The 20,362-nt window shown below is 35.4% G+C and overlaps 1 protein-coding gene across 1 annotated transcript in view; it reads left to right on the plus strand.

Annotated features, from left to right (window-relative positions):
* LOC129229803 (crooked neck-like protein 1) overlaps nt 1–8,641 on the plus strand; it is a 146,285-nt gene extending 137,644 nt beyond the window's left edge. Inside the window, exons 10-11 of the mRNA XM_054864180.1 lie at nt 3,366–3,494; nt 8,408–8,641. Of these exons, the coding sequence (XP_054720155.1) occupies nt 3,366–3,494; nt 8,408–8,641 (363 nt within the window). The remainder of the gene's footprint in view (nt 1–3,365; nt 3,495–8,407) is intronic.
* The last annotated feature ends 11,721 nt before the right edge of the window (nt 8,642–20,362 follow it).

Consider the following 20,362-nt stretch of genomic DNA (forward strand, 5'->3'; position numbering starts at 1 on the left):
TCTCCACACACAAAGTTCAGTGCATGAAATATTTTGAGATTTGCATTTACATGAAAAATTGAATTTTTCCTTTACGCAGCTGTATCGAACTAGTTTTAAAATGGACTCAGAAGCACAAAAAAGTGTACACATAACTGGAACATAGAAGTTGTCTTTCTCTTCTCATTCGAAGTCTGACGGTGATGTTGAATTCGGGTGCTGCTGGTCAGCAAGATGCCGTTCCAATTCCTGATAATGCGCTCTTAAAATGTAAGGGGACAAAGATGCTCTTGTAGGTGGCAATTTTTCATTTTGAGTCTCCTGCTTGGAAAACATGGACCAAAGAAATTCTCCAATATCATAAATCTTTGTCAGCGGCACATATACAGAACTAAAGGCTTCTTTCAATAACAATTTTATCATTTGTACCGAATTCTTCAGTTGACCCCCAGATTAGTCAGAGCGTCGAGAGTATCTTTGTCAGCCGTCTTATAAATTTTCCAAAAGAAGGTTTTCCCTTCTTAGCAAGTCAGCTTGTTATATGACAGAGCATAGAGTCATAATATTCCTCTTGTTTTATCTAGTCCTAATGCGGTCATAATACTGGTCATTCTTCGGTTGCTACCTGCCCCAGTCAAAAATGTGCATGGACAGTGAAATGATTTTAACCAGAACAATGCTAGCAAAAATACATCGGTGTCAAGCGAATATGTATGAGTACTGGTTGCTCTTTCTCTAGAAGCATGAAAATAGTCCAGTACTACTTTAACACCCGCCTCTCCATGACGGCTTTGCAGTACAGTCACATCACCTTTTAATGATGATTTAGCTTCATTTCTCCAGCTAACGATTAGGTTTTTTTTCAATGTTGCATGTGTATATTAACGCTTCATTCGCCAGATAAGCTGTTACGTTATTCTTTGTTTTTACTCGAGAAAGTAGGGTCTTCATGTGTACGTTTTTAATATTAGTACAATCGATTTTTTTGAACTCAATGGGTGTTAATGTACTTCTTTTTTCCGCATGGCAGATTGGCAGATTTTAGCGAGTTTTCAATGTATGTGTCAAACACTAAGTCTGTTTCACCATAATTTAAAAGAATTTCCTGGATCTTGTTATTAAATTCTGCAGCTAAATCATTACATGTTTTCACTTGCTTTGGTTTCTTCTATGATTGTAACTGTGCCATTCCATAAAGAACAGCAACACTGTAAGATTCTCTGTTCATTTGCTTCGGTATGCTTGAGTCTTTCATGGGGTTCGGCAAAATATCTTCGATGCTGATGTCTACATTTTCTGAGCCACATTCTTCTATAACCTTCATTAGTTTTGATTTGTTTTGGGACAATTTTATCTACCCATCCAGATTAAACGTAGAGTGTGGAACTGCCTAAAATTCACATGCTGTTTTTAAATCAATATCTGCTCGACTCCTCGATACAACTATCAGAAGTTTAAATAACGATCGACTTTTAACTGTACAACAGTGCCAGCTATATTTGTTGCAACTTTCTTCGTGCTATTTTTATATAGATGTAGCTTTTCTTTTTTCATTGGGGCCAATAAATTCGTGTTTTCAGTTTTAATTCCTTCTCGTTTGAAAATGGCGTACATGTCATGGCCTTTGCTTAAAATGCCTTAAATACATCTGTTTGTACGGTTTCATTATGTTCAGACTTTGTTGTGTTAATAAGTTCACTTCCCTCATATATTATAGGGCTTGTTGATACTCTGATGGCACTATATATACATATATATTGCACATCTTCATGTAGTCACTTTCCTTTTGAACCTGTCAAATGATAATGTTTACTCTTTAACGCTAAACTATTTTTCTATTGAGTTATGTATTCACTATTCTACCAATTACTTTCATACACCTTTTCTCTTTCTCCAAAGCTTCGTCTGACCCTAAAGCACAAAAACGGTACAAAAGAATTTTTAACAGCCCAATTGCCTTCCATGAATTCATTCCCAAGATTTTGTTGCTTTGCTTTAAGACGCTTCATATTAGTCAAGTACCATGATATCATACTTGCATAATTTGTTAAATTCAAAGCAAAGAAATAGGGAACGAAACTTTTGAATGAAGAAATGCGTAATTCCCAATTTCCTGATCTAACAGACCGTATAAAAGTGACATGGTATCCATCATATACATGTATAACAAAGCAAGTTTAAATGTTTGTCTTCCAATTGATTCTGTGTCCTCAAATCTTTCATTTTTTCATGTATTTTAGAATCTAGTAATATCTGCATTATATTTGAGGAAAGTTCTTTTGTTTCATCATACTTTTTTCCTTGAAAGCAATTAATCTTTGCACTCTATCATCGCATTGAAATTTCATTTCTTCATTGTGTATATAAAAAGCACCGAGGGTAACATTTAAATAGTGCAACCCTTAATGCAGAATGTGCTTCTGTAGCCCGTCTAACACACTTTCCTGCAAGAATTTTTGACCCTACGAAACTACGATTCACTGTTTAACTCGGTCAAATTGTCGTCAAGACCTGTACAAGTTTTTGTTTGACAGGGCAAGTTTTAAAACTGGTTTGTATAATATAATATCCATGGTGATTACTATTGGTAAATTTTCCCCTAAAATATATTTAGTTACATGTACCAGTTTCTGCAATGAACGTAAGCTGCGTTGATGAAATGAAACGTGCGTTCTAAAAGATGCAAGAAAAGCTGCTAAGGCGTAGTTATACAGGTTATAAGGAATTCTGTTGGGACGATTATACATTCGAACATAGTTAAAACGGACTCAAATGGACTTTAAAAATGAATTTGTCTCAACAGTAGCTCGTTTTATTTGAAAAAAAAGTTTAAGTGTAAGTACAGTAGGACGGGGATCGCAAATATAGTTCGCTTTAGCAATAATTCGTTATAAGCGTGCCCGAATTAACGAGGTTCGACTGTATTAATGTTTAATGATTTTAGCCTGAAATTTAACAGTATTTTTAACTGTAAAAACTCATCCGAGGTACTTTTAAACTAGCTTAATCTGAATGCCAAAGCCAAAAATGAAGACTTCAGAATTTTTTTTTTAATGAGTTAGTAAACAAATAAATTAAGTATTTTACTTTCAATTTATAATAAGAAAAGTAATAGAATATTAATCAAGCAAATTCAACAGAAAATTATCACAAAATACCCAAAAATTGAGTCATAATTGCAAAAACTCCTTACAGCCGTCATCTTGGATTGATGACGTCATACAGGCCGTCTGACACAAATTCAAGCAAAACACCCGGTGAGGCATAGTTATGCAGGCCATAAGGAACATAATAGAATTGATCTCACAATTTCCTCACGAAATTTCCCACGGAATGTAGTATGCCCCCCCTACTATATGCTCATGTAATAATGTTTTCTATTTTAGGAAACAAAGAATAATCCCTTGAATTATAACAATTGGTTTGATTACTTGAGACTAATGGAAAGTGAAAGCAGTATTGAAGAAACAAGAGAGGTGTATGAAAGAGCAATTGCAAATGTGCCTATAAAGAAAGTAGGTATATTTTCTTTAATCTTGTTCTTTGAACTATTTTTTCCTTAAGAAAATGTTCTACAATAAGAAAAAATAAGGAGAAAACCTTACTGAAATGTAAATTTAATTTCAAATATGAATTTTCATTAAAAATGCTAAAAGTTAAAAATGGTTTAGAAACATCACATGCATATAAAAGTTTTTCCACATTGCATTTTCCCATTGTAGAGAAAAGAACAAAGATTACATGATGCGCACGGGTCATGGTTATATTTTGAAAATTGACTTTTTAACTTTTACGGTTTGCATCAGGGTTGGCAAAAACCCGGGTTTTTTTTTTTTTAAAGCCCATGGCATACCTGCCAACTCTACTGGATTTTCCGGGAGACTCCCGGATTTTTGACATTTCTCCCGGTCTCCCGATTTTTATTGAAAATCTCCCGGTTTTTCTTAATCTCTAAAAATATCCCTCCGTTTCGGGATTTTCTCAAAAAAGGAAAAAATAAACCATTTTAAAATAAATTTTTACATCGTTTTAGCGCTTTTACTCCATGGTTTGAAAGTTTCCCACTCAATTTCAAACTTTAGCACATTGGAATCTGGCAACATCAGTTGTTTACATTTGCGATCTCGCTTCGCGCACTCATCGCTAAGCCTATGTTGCTTAATTACATTTCTTCCTTTACACAAAACGACCGCTCTTATCGGGCACTTTGCGGCCGAAAAAAAGTAGATTAAATCTTGTTGAATACCTGAAAAAACTTGTCTATGATTGAATTTTTACAGATAATTGAAACTCTTTTTTTCCCTAAATAACTTTTCATTGAAAAAGTATTACTTTAACTTTTATTCTTCCAATTAATATTTTCATTAATTAAACTCTGTGTATATGACTCAAGGAACTTGCATACGATTGTACTTTAAGAGATAATAAAAAATCCCTATTTTCCCCTCAATAACACGGAAAAAAGCGATATTGCGCTACATTAAAAAATCTACTGGATTTTTTTCTTTGAATGTTGGCAGGTATGCCATGGACCCAGGGTTTTTTTAAATAAAACCCAAAAAAAAAACCCAACTGAAGCTGGGTTTTTTAAAAGAAATGTGGGTTTTTTGTCTTTTTTGGGGGGAAATTGTGGGGTACTTGTAGCATATTGTAGCGTAAGTATATGGACAAAGCACAAAAATTGTCTTCAGGAAAAAAGAAGCTGGATAATTCAGCATTTTCTGAAGAAAAGTATAAAAGATGACGAAACCCACAAATGGTGAAGTTTCAGGTCTTTTAGTTTCCATAATTACCAACGGTTAAGGGAAATTTACTTCTCGAGTGATAAAATCTATTATTTGTTTGTTTGTTTTTAATTGCTACCTACATTTTTTTTTTTTTTTTTGCATTTTACTTTATTGTATTTCATTTTGTTATGCAAAACTACTGTAGAACCTCAAGTAGTTTAAATCCCTTTTTACTGAATTCCAGCTTAATCAAGACATTTCTTTGAATTTTATGTTGCCTGTTTTTCTATTTCTGTGTACGGAGTAAGATATATTAAACTTTTTCGTAAGATAATGAAAAAAATGCTGTACATCCTATTCTGTTTTCTATCCGCCCGTTTGTAAAATCTGTTAATTTCTTTAAAAAATATACCTTGTTTATTCGAGATTTGTGACATGTTGGTTTGCAGAAAATAATTCACATGAAAGCCTTTTAGCTAGAGTAGTTTCCTCTGTACAATCTACAAATATTGAGAAAATCGGACGTGACAGGACTTAGTCATGATAATTTGAGTTATTTATTGACACCAGTGAAAGAAAAAAGTTAAATATATTTATTTAAAATATTTGAAGTATTTTTTTAATGCTTTTAAGAGTTAAGAAAAATTATTAAAGTTCGAAATTCATTTTTTATGTTCATTGTCTGTGGTGAAGAACAAATAAAAAAAAAGTTTAAATTGTGAAAGTATTTAAGTTAATTAATTTTTTTGAAAACAACTTAGAAAATTTTAAAAAACCCAAAAGTGGGCTAAATAATGGGTTTTTTTCAAAAAAACCCATTGGGTCCAACCCAATTGGGTCCAATCTGGTCAACCCTGGTTTGCATGCATGGAATTGTGCAATCTTTTATGATCTGATCCTAGTGTAGTATCTTCCTCATAGTTTTCTAAATAGTCAAGCATACCAAAGCATGTTTTATTAAAATGCAAAGCCTGTATTTTCTACTTTTCCATGTGCAAAAACAAAAATGAAATTAATGTAATTGATATTGGGTATATGGCCTTTACTAGGACTCGACCGATGCATCGGCCAGGCCGATGCATCGGCCAGGCCGATGCATCGGCGCCGATGGTTCAACAATTTAGCCATCGGCATCGGCGGCCGATGCTAACTTGCAGGAAACATCGGCCTTAAAAACCATCGAAAAGCCGATGGAATTGGCCGATGTTTTTGAAAAAAAAAAAAGAAAAAAGGACCTTTGTTGTTTTACTTTTTAATACAAAGTAAAGGGAGTTATTGTTTTCATATAAAATTGTTTACTTAAATTTCAGTATGAATTTCTACTTTAGACACCCCTGAAAGAGTTTTTTTATACAACATTCAGGTACCAAATAAGTTAACTGTTGCGTTGCTTCTTGCGGCTGGATATACGTATGTATCTCTCATAATTCATACCTCAAAAATGATAAACTGTAGAAGGCTAAGTTTTCGCATGTGGGGTGTGCGTACAATCCAGTTGTGCACTTCACTTTTTGCTTTCGATCGGGTGTTCTGAAAAGCCTGTTTACTCATTTTTTGTGGCTATTAATTACTTATTTCAATGCAAAACTAATATAGCGTCTCAGACTAACGATCATTCGGTGATATATTGCCGAATTCAAGACCATGGAAACAAATATGAGATGGCGAAACCGGTTTTGTTTCATTTTGTTAGATTCCAGTTGAAACGACTGTAATTTTTAATTTTTCGATATTTGTAATATGAATCACAGTAATGCAGTCTTTTCTGTATTGCTTCGGCGGAGCTACACAATTGGGGCTCGTCGATATACATTTTGGGGCCCTATTTCTCTATCACAGAAGTTGTAAAACATTTATCATAAGCATTTTTGTAACTCCTAAGGTTCCCCTATGGTTATGGAGCCTCTCGCGCAATTGCAACATTTGCTATATTTTAAATCCGCCTTAGCACGTCAAAACAAACTCGGGTGCAAGTTTTAAAAGGGTTTTTCTACTCAATGTTTATGATTATTTTGAACTCTATTCTTTACGATTATTTTTTGTCTTTCCGAGAACACTTGCGTGCCCCTCCTCCAAATCGAACAATTTCTGAAATTAAACTCTAGTTGTACTTCTGAGTTGTTTAAAACTAACACCATTCATAAAATTAGAGATTTTTTTTCAAGCTTTATCTATTGTTGTCAGAAATTGATTAAAGACGTTTTGAATGGGAACATAATTCGGAAACCAAAGGGACTTTTGAATTTTTTCTTCGAAAGTGCTGAAGTAGATTCAGAAACTCTTCCGAGGCGTTGGTGATAGCGATTCTGTACTAAAAAAATGAGGCCAAAGTTTAATGTTGTGAGTCACTCTAAAATCAGAGGGTGACCCCCCTAACCCACCCTCGTCGTTCAATTTAAAAAAAAAGTCAATTGGTTACTAAACAGTCTCTTTGTTTTTCTTCCTTTATTTTTATTTTATTTATTTATTTATTTATTTTTTGCTGTTGTTCTTTCTCTGCCATCATACAGCAGTCAAAAAAGGAGAAGCATAACTACACCCTATACAGAGTGTACGTAGTACGATCCAAAAGTTCGGGGGACAAGCTGTGTAAAACCTTACCGAAAATAGTTCACATTACCTAAGCACATCCACCTTCAAAAGGGCACCTTGAGAGACTATGCACTTCTGCCAGTTTTCATATAATTCTTGGAAACACTCTTAGAAGCCATTTTTCGCTACCTTCTGTGATGCAGCTTTATCTTCCCCTGACGGAAGAAAGCGGCGTCCATGCAAATGTTTTTTTTTTTTTTTTGCTGGGAACAGGTAAAAGTCACACGGAGCTAAGTTCGACGAAACGTTATGTTATTTATTTGTCACATCAACGTTGGTAGAAGCGCATAGTCGTTCAAGGTGAGTATTTTGTAAATAGATGTACTTCGGTAATGTGAACTATTCAGGGTAAGGTTTTAAACAACTTGTCCTCGAACTTTTAGAGATACTACGTACGTATGAGTTTTCAACTTACTATTTCATAATGTTTTTGAGTGACGCAAGTTTACGCGCATGAAGCCATCACAAGAGAATTTGCGATAATTAACTAAGGAGGCGTTCAAAATAGATATTTCGGTCATCTATATGTTCTTAGGTACATATGCATGTATAGATGTGCCGAAAAAACTTGTGAAGTTTAAATTGGGTGATCGTAAAATAAAAATTTATGTCGAAATCTGATTTTTTTTTTTTTTTTTTTTTTGTGATTACAATTCCTTATTCGTAGAAAGGAAGTAAAGTGAAATGAATCAATGATCCTTTAAATCCCTGACAATCTTATCAATTCATTTCTGTTAGATTTTTTTTTTTTTTTTGCCATCGGCCAAAGGCATCGGCCATCGGCAATCGGCCATTTGGAGGAAAACAATCGGCCATCGGCCATCTTTGAACAATCGGCCAACAATCGGCATCGGCCCATCGGCCAAAAAATGCCATCGGTCGAGCCCTAGTCTTTACTAGTCAACCTGTTATGTGAGCAGCATTTCAGTAAAAAATATTGTGCTCCCCTAATTGTGTGTATATTTAAGTATGATAATGTTTGTTTGTGGAGTTAGCATTTTTACAGATTAAATGCATGAAGTTATGACATTCAGTTATTTGAGATGCAGACATTTTTTATTTTAGAATTTTAAAACTAAATTGAAAATAATGAAGGTGTTTGATTTTAGGAAAAAAGGTACTGGAGAAGGTATATTTATCTCTGGATAAATTATGCACTATATGAAGAGTTGAATGTGAAAGGTGTTGAAGAAGACAAAACAAGAGAAGTCTATTTGGCATGTTTGAATATCATACCTCACAAAGTATTTACATTTGCAAAGGTTTGGCTTTTGGCTGCAGAATATGAAATTAGAGAGAAAAATTTAATGGCTGCAAGAAAACTTTTGGTAATTTATTTTTAACTGTAGTTTCTTTCTCCTTATTTCTCCTTATTTCTAAAATTTGAGAGGGGGGGGGGAGAACAAAACGAATGAAATATGTGTAGTTTATCCAAAGACAATAAAGTTTTGCATAATACTGGACACTTCTGTAGAGATCAATGCTCCATAGAGATCAATGCTTTCGCGTTTTCACCCAGTCGAAAGAAAGTTGGTTATCATAGAAAACAACTTTAGAGGCGAGTTGACGATTCAATTTTGGCAGAAAAAAAGTTTTATACTGTGTGCAGCGAAAGTAACACAGGGGAAGTTTGTTGTATCAATAACAGGCTGTATATGAAGATACAAAGAGTAAAATTAAGATGTCTTTCTTTTTTTTTTGCTATTTTATTTATTTTATTTTTTTATTGCATATTTATTTTTATTGAATTCTTTCACTTTGTATTTATTTACTTTTTGAAGCGAGTGACGAGATGTATTTTTGTTACAATTGTTTAACTTATAAGTTTTATTTCTCTGATCACATTTTGTGATTTAATACATGACGACAAGTCATGTATTAAATTGCAATAAAGTTACAATCATGTCAAAGGTGTGAAACTAGCAGAAAGAAAAATATGTAAATATAATGTATTTAAGTTAGGGAAAGAGTTTGAAGAAACGTAGGCTTATAATCTGTCGATGGTTTGGGAAGGGTCATGACCTCCATGACCTTCCCTGTTCAATACCAAATGTTAATCGCGTAAGTAACAAAATAATTTAAACGTAGAATGGCTAAGTGCTTTGTATTCAGCTCAGACAAAATTATCGACAAAACTTGTCGACAACTGTCTTTTGAATGCATTTTCTTTTGCATCACCCTCTTTATACTCTCATTAAATATTTGTTGAATAGTAATTTGCATTTAATAATAAATATAGTTTAATAATAAATAATAAAGGGCTCGAATACGCTACCTTATGGTGATTAATAATACTACCGAAAAAGGTAAAACATTCCATTCCACGTTTTTTTGGGGGGTAAATTACAAGCTTCAGCCAGTTTATGGTGTGATGTAATTTCAGAAGAACAGAAAAGAAAGCTTCCCATAAACACGATAAAAAATTGTCATTCACAAAGCATCAAAGCAAGTTATAAGTTACAGCATGTGTTTGTTTTACCTTTTTCATCCGCCATTAGACTGGCTTCAGTGCCCCCTATAGTTAATTGAAGTTGCGAATTGCGCTGTTGTCATTTTTGTTAAATTCATTGTGCGAATGTTAATTGATTTTCTTTTTAATTTGAAAGTCTCTTGGCGATTAACAATGTAGTTGTGGTTTATTTCGCAAAATATTTTAGATTTCAAAGGATTGCATTTAGGTTTTCAAAGGGTGTTCACGCATTTTAGTTAAAAAATATGATTACTGATTATTTAACATCAGATGGGGGAGGGGGTATTTTTTTAATTCTAGAAGTTTTTTTTCCTTTTCTCTGACGATAGCTTTTCTATCGTTAAATTTTTCATACAGAGTGCGGGATTTCTTTTTCCTCCTAGATGTACCGAGTTTTTTAATTGTGTTGTTTTTCTGCTGGGGAATTCAATTCTTTTTCGTACGGAATACGGGATATCCTTGTTGTCCTAGATGTACCGTGATTTTAATTGCAATTGCTTACCGCCATAGGCATCAAACTTGGCATAAAAACAGGGGGGAGCGGAGTAGATTTTTTTATTCAACCGACTTTCTTTAAATTCTTAGCACGGGCATCGCCGTGCGGTTACAGCTAGTATGTTAATATAGGCAAGTAAAATTCTGACACTTTCTTTTTGAAGCACATGATAATTTCAATCACAAGCAATTTTAATGAAGCATGTAAGCGAGCAAATAACAATCAGTAATGCCTGTTTAATTCTGTATGTCACTCCTCTTTCCTAAACACCCATATGATTTTTCATCCATTGTTAGATTAATCCAAATATTATTAGCATTTGCAATTGAAAAGTTCCCTTTCCGAACTAAATCAAGGGCACTAGCATAGGATTTTATTTTTTGAAATGATGAAATGAATTTTAATTTTTTAGTTTCTTAAATGGGTATTATTTAGTAATTACTTGAGTTATTTAAGTTTTTGCCAGTTTCTGCCTTTTTTTCCCCAATTATAACCAGTTTCTGTTACTGACACGGCAAAAACTAATTTCTGTCGGCAGAAAGCCAACCATGCTAAGCGGACTTTCTCTATTGAGACAAGGATCATTTTTCCAATTGCAGACATAGAAAAGATTCTATGCAGATCGCCAAAACTGATCTTTGCATAATATTTAGTCAATAAAAATCTATTTTGCAGTCTGAGAGGTTGAAGGTCAGCTTCATATAAAACAATGTCTCTTGGGCAGCTATTACAAATGCCAGTACAGTAGAAGACCGTTATAATGTACACCTTGGGACCAGAGCTTTTGCATTATACAGGTTATTGTGTTATATAGATCATTTCACAAAGTTTGAATCTAATATTCAAAATATATCTATATATTAGCACTTCAGAATGAGTTTTATCTGCAATGAGTGTTAAAGCACCAATATTACAATTAGTTATTCACGAATAAATATGTCCCACAATCAAAAGAAAGTGTATTATCCTGCTCTTCTGCTAGCTTCATGGTTTGCATAACAGCTGCATTTTCAAGAGCCATCTGATATTTTTTGTTTACTATGTGAACAAATATTCAATCTAAAAGCTTTGAATTAAGATGGATAGATGAAAAACTTTCAAGATTTAATTTGCTTAGCACTTTTTATGTTTGCAAAGAAAAACAGAAGGATTTTTTAAACTTCAAAAAAAAAAAGATTTAGGATCAGGGGTTAGAATAGTCCCACTGTAACCCATGCATGTCATAAGAGGCGACTAAAATGGGTACCCAGTGCCAGGGGGTATATCCTGGTGGGCAAATTCGTACTTCTCCTTTTGGTGCTTTTGGGTGCGCATTAGGGTGTCCCGAAAAAAAAATTTCCTTTTTTCTTAATGCAAGACCTGTCAAAATTTGCGAAATCGATCGTAAATTACAAAAATAATTTAAAAAATAGAATAAAACTATATCTTCAGGGCTCTACCGATCGTCAAAGTTTGAAAAATTGTCATTTTTATGGCAACTGAAAAAGAAGTACTGTGAATAAAGTTATAAATTTAGTGTGAAATAAAAGCTCGACAGCTGAAATAAAAAGATCGTGATTCGTAATATCAACACGAACAGAAAAAAAAAAAACATATGGTGATTACTACTGTAAATGCCTGTATGAGAATAACCCCCATTTTCGCAGTAGAATCGTCCACGAAGCTTGGCGTCACGTCTCGATTTGCATGCAACAATATGTTACTGACGACTTCGACTTTGTTTGGTTTCAACTTGCTAATTCCTTTTACTTGTTTCGAGGGCTTTCTTGGCTTGACTCACGGGTGTTTTCTTCGTAGTCAAAGTAATTTTAATGCAATAAAAGTACAGTTGCAATTGTTAGTGTTATATGCCGATTCTGTTAGTTTTAAGTAATGAGTTCGAGACGTAGTGAGACTACTTGTGCTATACTGGGACCCTACAAGGAACTTGATGATCGGCAGCTACCTACTGTAAAAGACGTCATAAAATTTATTTTATTTGTCAGGAGCGAACAGAAATGTATGCATAATGGAAAGGACCCTTCCAGTTCAGATATATATACAGGGTTCGTACTTCCTTAAAAAACCCTTAAGAAACCCTTAATTTCATCAAGCAAAATTAAGGTCCCTAAAAAACCCTTAAAAAGTCCTTAATTTTCTGAAAATTTCCTTAATATTTTAACCACTGTATCAAGTTTGGTCCCCTTTTTCTTATTTTTTTCGTTTTTACCCCTTCAAATCTTTATAATCCGCGATATGTGCCGAAAACGTATGTTTTGGAGACATGCCGACCACGTTAAACACGTGCTTCGCCGAAAATTGCTTGCCTTGTTTGAGATTGCAATCTTTTTGCATCCTGCAAATATTTCAATCTTTTTAAATGTTGGAAGGTTTTTTTACAATATGCTACTTTATATCTGTTTATTTTTTTCATTATTTCAATAATATTTTTATTTCTTAAATTTATTTTAGAAAAAATGCAAAAGACTATCGAAAAAATATGGTCCAACTCCCAGTCTCTGATTGTATTTAAACTTGTCATGGTTACTATTTTTATGTATTTGAAAAAGCTTTCAATATATTTATGGTGAATCTCTAAAGGTTTTGGTTAGGCTTTACAGCCTGTAAAATTTTTTGGAATTTAAAGATTAAATAAAGCAACTTCAGTTTTTTTTTTTAAATCGTGAAATAATATGAAGTTTTTTAAACCAAACTATGAGTTCCATTGCAAGGAAAAAGGATAATCAATTATATATATATATATATATATATATATATATGTATATATGTATATATATATATATATATATATATATATATATATATTTATTTATTTATTTTCAAATGTTTTTTTGTAAAAGAAATGTTAAACCCCCTCTCCCAATATATATATATATATATATATATATATAAAATATTTATATTATTGAGAGATACAGCCAAGATTGAACTCTGGCTCCATCAACCGCTTTATTCAAGGACTCAGGAGTTAGAAATTGCTTTCTCTCTTTCAAAATTTAAATTTATATAGAAATAAACAAACTTGCGAGAAATAGTATGATATAGCAAATTTGTTCAAAATAGGATTTTAGTAACAATAACAGATCAAAAGCAATAATAACAAAACACTAGTTTAAATATCTTGAAGAAAAAAGATTTTAGTTATTTTCCTTCAATTTGCCTCTCATTCTAATCATGTATGCTAAATGATAATGCTTTAATATGCAACTAATTTTCTACAGCTATCCCCATTTTCCTAATCTTTTTTTATGACTGAAATTTGAGAATTAAATGTTATTTTTTAAGAACAATATGTGCTATCTATTATATTAATTACTACCCAATCATTTCAAGCCTAATTAATAAGGAAAAACTTTCGTATTATGTTTGAAACTGGTTAATTCGCCATTTTTTGTTGAATTTTGGAATGTCATGGACTCAAAGGGCACTCATGATCTCATCTCATTTCTGCTTGATTTTAAGAACTCTTTTTTTCTTGGGGGGGGGGGGGGGGGGTCTCCATTTTCCTCTTGGATCACTATGATGTGAAATTTTAAAATTTTATTCACTGATAATGGGACATCCCAGTTGATTGGGCCTCTCCCTGCTTTTTGGAAACTGATGCACTTGTGCATGTGTATATATATAATATGTGTATCATATACTTTGTCCCCCCCCCCCCCCCCCCCCCCCCCCCGGAAAACTTTAAGATGGTATACGCAAAGCTATCTAGTTATTTTCCCGATAAGTCCTTTTTTTTGAGAGAGAGTCCTTAAAAAGTCCTTAATTTTTACTTTTAAAAATGAGTATGAACCCTGATATACAATTGTTTCTGAAAAAATCAACAGTATTTGGACAAAAGCTTCAATTCCAATCGTAACTAAGGAACGAGTAATTCAATTATTAAAATTCTATTTCGAAAAGTACGTCAATTTAAAAAGATACCCCAGAAGCAAACGAAGTGATAGTTTTGAAAATAAACTGAAGTGCTTTTTAGAGTCATCTGAGAAGCTCTTCGACGTTGCGGCTTGTAAGTGCCCTGTATTTGAGTCTTGTTCGTGTTTAAAACCTAAAAAAGTTCCCATCAATGAGAGAAGTTTCTTGTTGGATCAAAGAAATGACAGGAAAATGGTGATAAGAGGTGTCGATAAGATAGAAACAGCTAGATTAATGAAACAACAGCAGAGAAAACTTGAAAGGGCAGCAAAAAAGTCTTCTACTGAAAATAACGATTCTGTTTCAGCAAATTTTGATGACGATTCGATGCGTGAATTTTCTCCAGAAACGTATCCCATAACAGAGACAAATACGGCCTCTACAGGGACACCATCAACTTCAACAGCAAATAGGAATACACTGATCTTGCCAACAGTTGCTAAGGTCTGTGATAGATACGGTTTGTCGACGCGATCTGCTGCTGCTGTTGCTTCTGCAGTTTTAACTGATGTCGGCTTGGTTTCAAAAGAAGATTTAACTCTAGTTGTTGATAAAAACAAAATCCACAGAGCTGTAGCTAAAGCTCGGAAAGAAGCTTCCAAAGATATTGGAAGTATTGTTATAAAAAGCATTTACTTTGATGGACGTAAAGACAAGACTGATAAATGAGAAAATAGGAGCTCGTTACCATCGCAAAGAAATTTTAGAAGAGCACATCTCAACTTTAGCAGAACCCGGATCAATTTATTTGGGACACATAACGCCAAGTCGTGGCACTGCAAAGGCAATTCTAACTTCGATTACAGCTCTATTAGAAGGTCAATGCTTGAATTTAGAAGACGTGATTTGCGTTGGATGTGACGGAACTGCAATAAACACCGGTTGGAAGGGTGGCGTGATTCAATATTTAGAGGATTATTTGGAAAGACCATTGCAATGGTGTGTGTGTATGCTTCATGCTAACGAATTACCCCTTCGTCATTTATTCTTGATCTTAGATGGTTGCACTTTGGGTCCTAAAGAATATTCCGGACCTATTGGAAAACATTTAGCTGGTTGTGAAAATAAAATGACATTGTCTTTTTGCGCGGTGGATGGTAATATGCCTAATTTGCCGAAAAATGTGGTTGATGAACTAAGCACGGGTCAAAAATATCTTTATGAGATTTATCAAGCTGTATCAACTGGTTTCTGTAGTCCTGAGCTGGCAAATCGCCAACCTGGAAAAATGGCACACTCGAGATGGCTTACTTCTGCTAATCGTATACTCAGACTTTATGTAAGTACTCTTAATCCAACAGAAAATTTGCGATTACTTGTTAACTACGTGGTTAAAGTGTACGCTCCAGTTTGGTTCTTAATCAAGCAAAAGTCATCTTTTAAGGAAGCAGCCAAACATCTTTTTCAAATGATTGTGTACTCTCGATTTTTACCCGAAAACTTGAAATCTGTAGTGTATTCTGTTATCGAAAGAAATGCTTTTTTTGCGCACCCAGAAAACCTGCTGGTCAGTATGTTGTTTGATGATAGGGAGCACATTCGGGAGTTAGCATTACGAAGAATAAAAAAAGCTAGAGAGGCTGAAAGTAGCACTAAACGCAGAATATTTAAAACACCAAAAATTAACTTCTCTGCTAAAGATTATATGGAAATAATTGTCTGGCAAGAGTGTCAGGTTACAGCACCACCGGTTCTTCAACATATTTCTTACGAGAACCTTCAAATTATGGCAAAAGATAATAGCTTGGAAATCATTGACTTTCCTTGCCACTCACAATCTGTGGAAAGATGTGTTAAACTAATAACACAGGCTTCACAAAGTGTTACTAACGCTACTTCTAGAGATGACTTCGTTAGAACCAGGTTGCAATCTCGCGCAGAAATGCCAAATTTTGGACACAAAAATAAGTTTAGAATTTAAACTTTTGTCATTATTTATAAACTGTAGTTTATTTTGTTTTCTTGTGCTTTGTTTCATTAGTTTCTTAAATAAAATGCTTTTTTAACTTTATTTTTGTATTTTTTAAATCATATTGTTTAGGTCTGTCAAAAATATAAAATATGCAAAACTTCAAAGAGCGGTAGAGCCCTCAAGATGACACGCAATTCCATTTTTTTTACCTTTTTCATGATCTGTGAAAAATTTCGCAAATTTTGACACCTCTTGTGATAGTGTAGCTCAAATTTTTTTTTTTCTCATATATGGACGGGACACCCTAGTGCGCATGTCTTTGCACCTCTGGCCAAGGACTCAAAGAAGACGCAATATACAGTACTTTTCATCATGACTCGAGATTTCAACGATTTAAATACTGCCACATCCGTTGCGCAGGATTAAAAAGGTAGAGCGTTCGGAGAGATATTACAGGTCTCCGTTCGAAAAATAAAAATTTTTTTACACCCTGGAATTACTTTTCCATTTCTGTTGAAAATGCTATAGTTAACATTGAATCCATGTGTTCATTGTAGAAGTCACATGACCGAACTAGTTTGCCATTGGCTGAAGTGGATGTGTTCTTGTTTGCTTAGGACACATGTATGGATATGTTCTTTTATGCACAGAATGTTAATTTTCAAAGCTGTAAAATGATAAGATATATTTTGGGGGTGAAACCAACTACACTACACTGACAAAAAAAATTTGTCATTACCTCGATTTTGTATTTTTGTGAATAGGTTTGCTTTTGCTCCTCAATTGTGCTGAATTATGCCTTTCCATAGCTGCTGACTCTCCGTGATCCATTTACAGATTCTGAGTTTTGATGCCTTTTCCCAAACTCCCTAATGAAGTAAACGTTCCAAATTTTCTTCTAAACAGCAAAATACTCAAAAAAATGGACTTTTCAGTGACTGGATTTTCAAAAAGAAAACCTATGATGGGGTGGGGGGGGGCGAGGGTCCAACTTCCTATCTCTAAAAAGACATACAGTATTTTAGATTGAAATTTTACCAGTCAAAAGTTGATTCAGTTTCAAAAAATAAGTCAATCTATTTCAAAACAAGTCGAGCGTGAAAATGCGGCAGCCCTCAATAGTCACTAAGAGAAGCATATAAGTTAGATTGCTGAAACAATTTTATCAAAACTCCACTATTCTATTATTATTATGAAACTATTATTAGTATTGTAACGGATTCGGTGCGGCTTCCAACTTTCTCGAAAGGATGACACAGTTCTTGATTAAAAAATACAGGAAATTTATTTACACTATGTACAGGAAAGAGCGTCAACAACTGCTAAATTAATCATCAGCAATTAAACCAATATCACTCAACACCGTAAACTCAACGTTTACACACATATTTACTTCCAAATATGAAAACAACACAGCGAAATGCCTTGCAATAAACAGAGCTAATACACTCTCAGTACAAATTCTCAATCGAAACTAACTTTTTAACACGCAGGACGCCTTTATAAACATCGAAAGAAATCTCTCAAATATTCCACACGCTTCTCGAAATGCGTAGGCCGTTATTAAATTTTATCAATGAAAAGAAAAGGAAATAGGGGGTCGTATACTTTAGCCGAATGAAAAGGGGTTGTATATTCATTACGGGAAACTATTTACAGGTTACGTTACTACAATAATTACTTTTTACAGGATTTGTAACATTGCCCCCTTCCTAAGGGCTGCACGTCCCGGGCAGTACAATCCCCAGAAAGGGTGCCAAACTTCTATCACATGTTCACAAATACACACATTAAATAATAACCAATAATGCATAGGAAACACAATAATAACAAGAAATATTACTAAACATTAAACGCAAAAAAATTATCTACAACTTTTATGTTATCAACCATGGTTGTTTACGTAATACTCATGAACTATGGCCATAGTATGGGGCTAACCGATCATAATGTACAACCCTAGGTTTTGCATTAGGTGATTTTTGGATCCTCACTACGACGTCATTTAGTCGGTTAACGACTTTGTAGGGTCCATCCCAATGCGACTGCAATTTGGGTGACAGACCTTTCCGTCGGATGGGATTCCATAACCAAACCTTGTCGCCTTCGTTGAATTCATGTCCAGTAGACCTTGTGTCGTATCGGGTCTTCATCTTCTCCGCCGCGATGTTGATTCGCTCTCGTGCGAAGTTATGAACGTCTTCCAACCGGGCCTGGAGATCCTGGATGTACTCCTCAGGCGATGAAGGCGCATCCGGAGGACGACCGAAGACGAGATCACAAGGTAGCCGAAGCTCTCGTCCGAAGAGCATCTGAGATGGGGCAAATCCGGTAGTCTCGTGGACAGCACTGCGGTAGGCCAGCAGGAACAAAGGTAGCTTCTTGTCCCAATCCTGTTGATTTCTGGATACCATAAGCGAGAGATTGTTCAGGATTATGCGGTTAAATCTCTCCACCATGCCGTCCGATTGTGGGTGTAGTGGTGTTGTCCTAGTTTTCTCAATTCCAAAAATTTGACATAGGCCCTTAAACACAGCAGAGATGAAATTCCTCCCTTGATCGGAATGAATCTGCAAAGGTGTTCCGTATCTCGAGATCCAATGTTGGACTAGAGTCTCTGCTACGGTTGTAGCCTCTTGATCTGGAATGGGATATGCTTCCGGCCATTTGGTGAAGTAGTCGATGGAAACAAGAATGTATTTGTTCCCATCAGCAGTTCTTGGTAGAGGACCCAGGATGTCGATCCCAATTCGTTAGAAAGGAGCTCCAACGTTGTACAGATGTAGCTTCCCTCTGCTTCTCTTCTTCGGTCCTTTACGAGCAGCACAGGCATCACAAGAATGGCACCACTTCTCCACGTCATCCTTCGCCTTACTCCAGAAGAAGCGCTCCCGAACTTTATTGAGGGTTTTCATAACACCAAAATGTCCTCCAGTCGCACTACTATGTATTTCTTTCAGAGCATCTGAAATCCTTGATCGGGGAAGTAGTAACTGCCACCTAGATGTTTTGCCGTCGTCAGATTCCCATTTTCGGTGTAGCACGCCGTTCCGTAAATGGAGCGAGTTCCATAAAGCCCAGTATCTTTTTGTTGCAGGACTGAAGATGGAAACGTCCTGCCAGCTAGGTCGCCGACTGTCACTTTCCATGAACTCCAAAATTGGTTTTATGTCGGGGGTCTTCAAGTTGATCTTTTCGAACTTGGTCATCACTCCATGGATCAGGTTCTGATGATATTGGAGTCACTGTCACCTGATAGACGGTAGGGCTAGTCGTTCCATACTGTTTCTCGAATCGGGAACAATAGTGGCAGTTCTCAGGACAGGGTCTCCTTGATAAAGCGTCTGCATTACCGTGAGACAACCCTTTTCGGTGCTTGATCTCCATGTCATATTCCTGGAGCCGCTGTATCCACCTGGCTATCTGGCCTTCTGGATTCCTGAAGTTCAAAAGCCAAGTTAACGAGGCATGATCTGTCCGAAGCAGAAACTTTCGGCCGTAGAGGTAATGATAGAAGTGTTCTACAGCTTTCACTATGGCCAGTAACTCCTTTCTGGTGACGCAGTAATTTCGCTCCGACTTTGATAAGCATTTGCTCCAGTAAGCGATGACATGTTCATTGCCGTCAATTTCTTGGGATAAAACAACTCCGATGCCCTCGTGGCTCGCATCAGTGTCCAGGATGAAGGACTTTTCAGGCTGAGGATAGGCGTTGATGTTAAAGCCTCCTTCAGTCGTAGAAATGCATCTTCGCATTCTTTGGACCATTCAAACTTTTGCTTGCTCTCCGTCAGCTTATGCAAAGGTCGTGCAATGTTGGAAAAACCCTTTACAAACTTCCTGTAGTACGTGCAGAGCCCCAGGAAACTTCGCAGCTGATGGATGTTTTCGGGACGACTCCAACTCCTGACCGCAGATACCTTTTCTGGATCGGTTTGTACACCTTCAGAAGAGATGATGTGACCAAGGTAGTTCACTTCCCGGCGGAACAAATTACATTTGGACGGGCTTAACTTCTGATTGGCTTCCTTAAGCTTTTGCAGCACCTTCCTAAGATTTGCCAGATGTTCTTCGAAGCTGCGTCCCACGATGATGATATCGTCTAAGTAGACCAGACAGGATTCGTAGGAAAGTCCTCTTAACACTGTCTCCATAAGACGCTGCGAACGTAGCTGGTGTATTGCAGAGGCCGAAGGGCATCACTTTGAACTGCCATAAGCCTTGTCCAGTTGTAAACGCTGTCTTCTCTTGGTCATCAGGGTGTATCTCAA

The sequence above is a fragment of the Uloborus diversus genome, chromosome 9 (assembly GCF_026930045.1).
Source record: "Uloborus diversus isolate 005 chromosome 9, Udiv.v.3.1, whole genome shotgun sequence".
NCBI lineage: Eukaryota > Metazoa > Arthropoda > Arachnida > Araneae > Uloboridae > Uloborus > Uloborus diversus.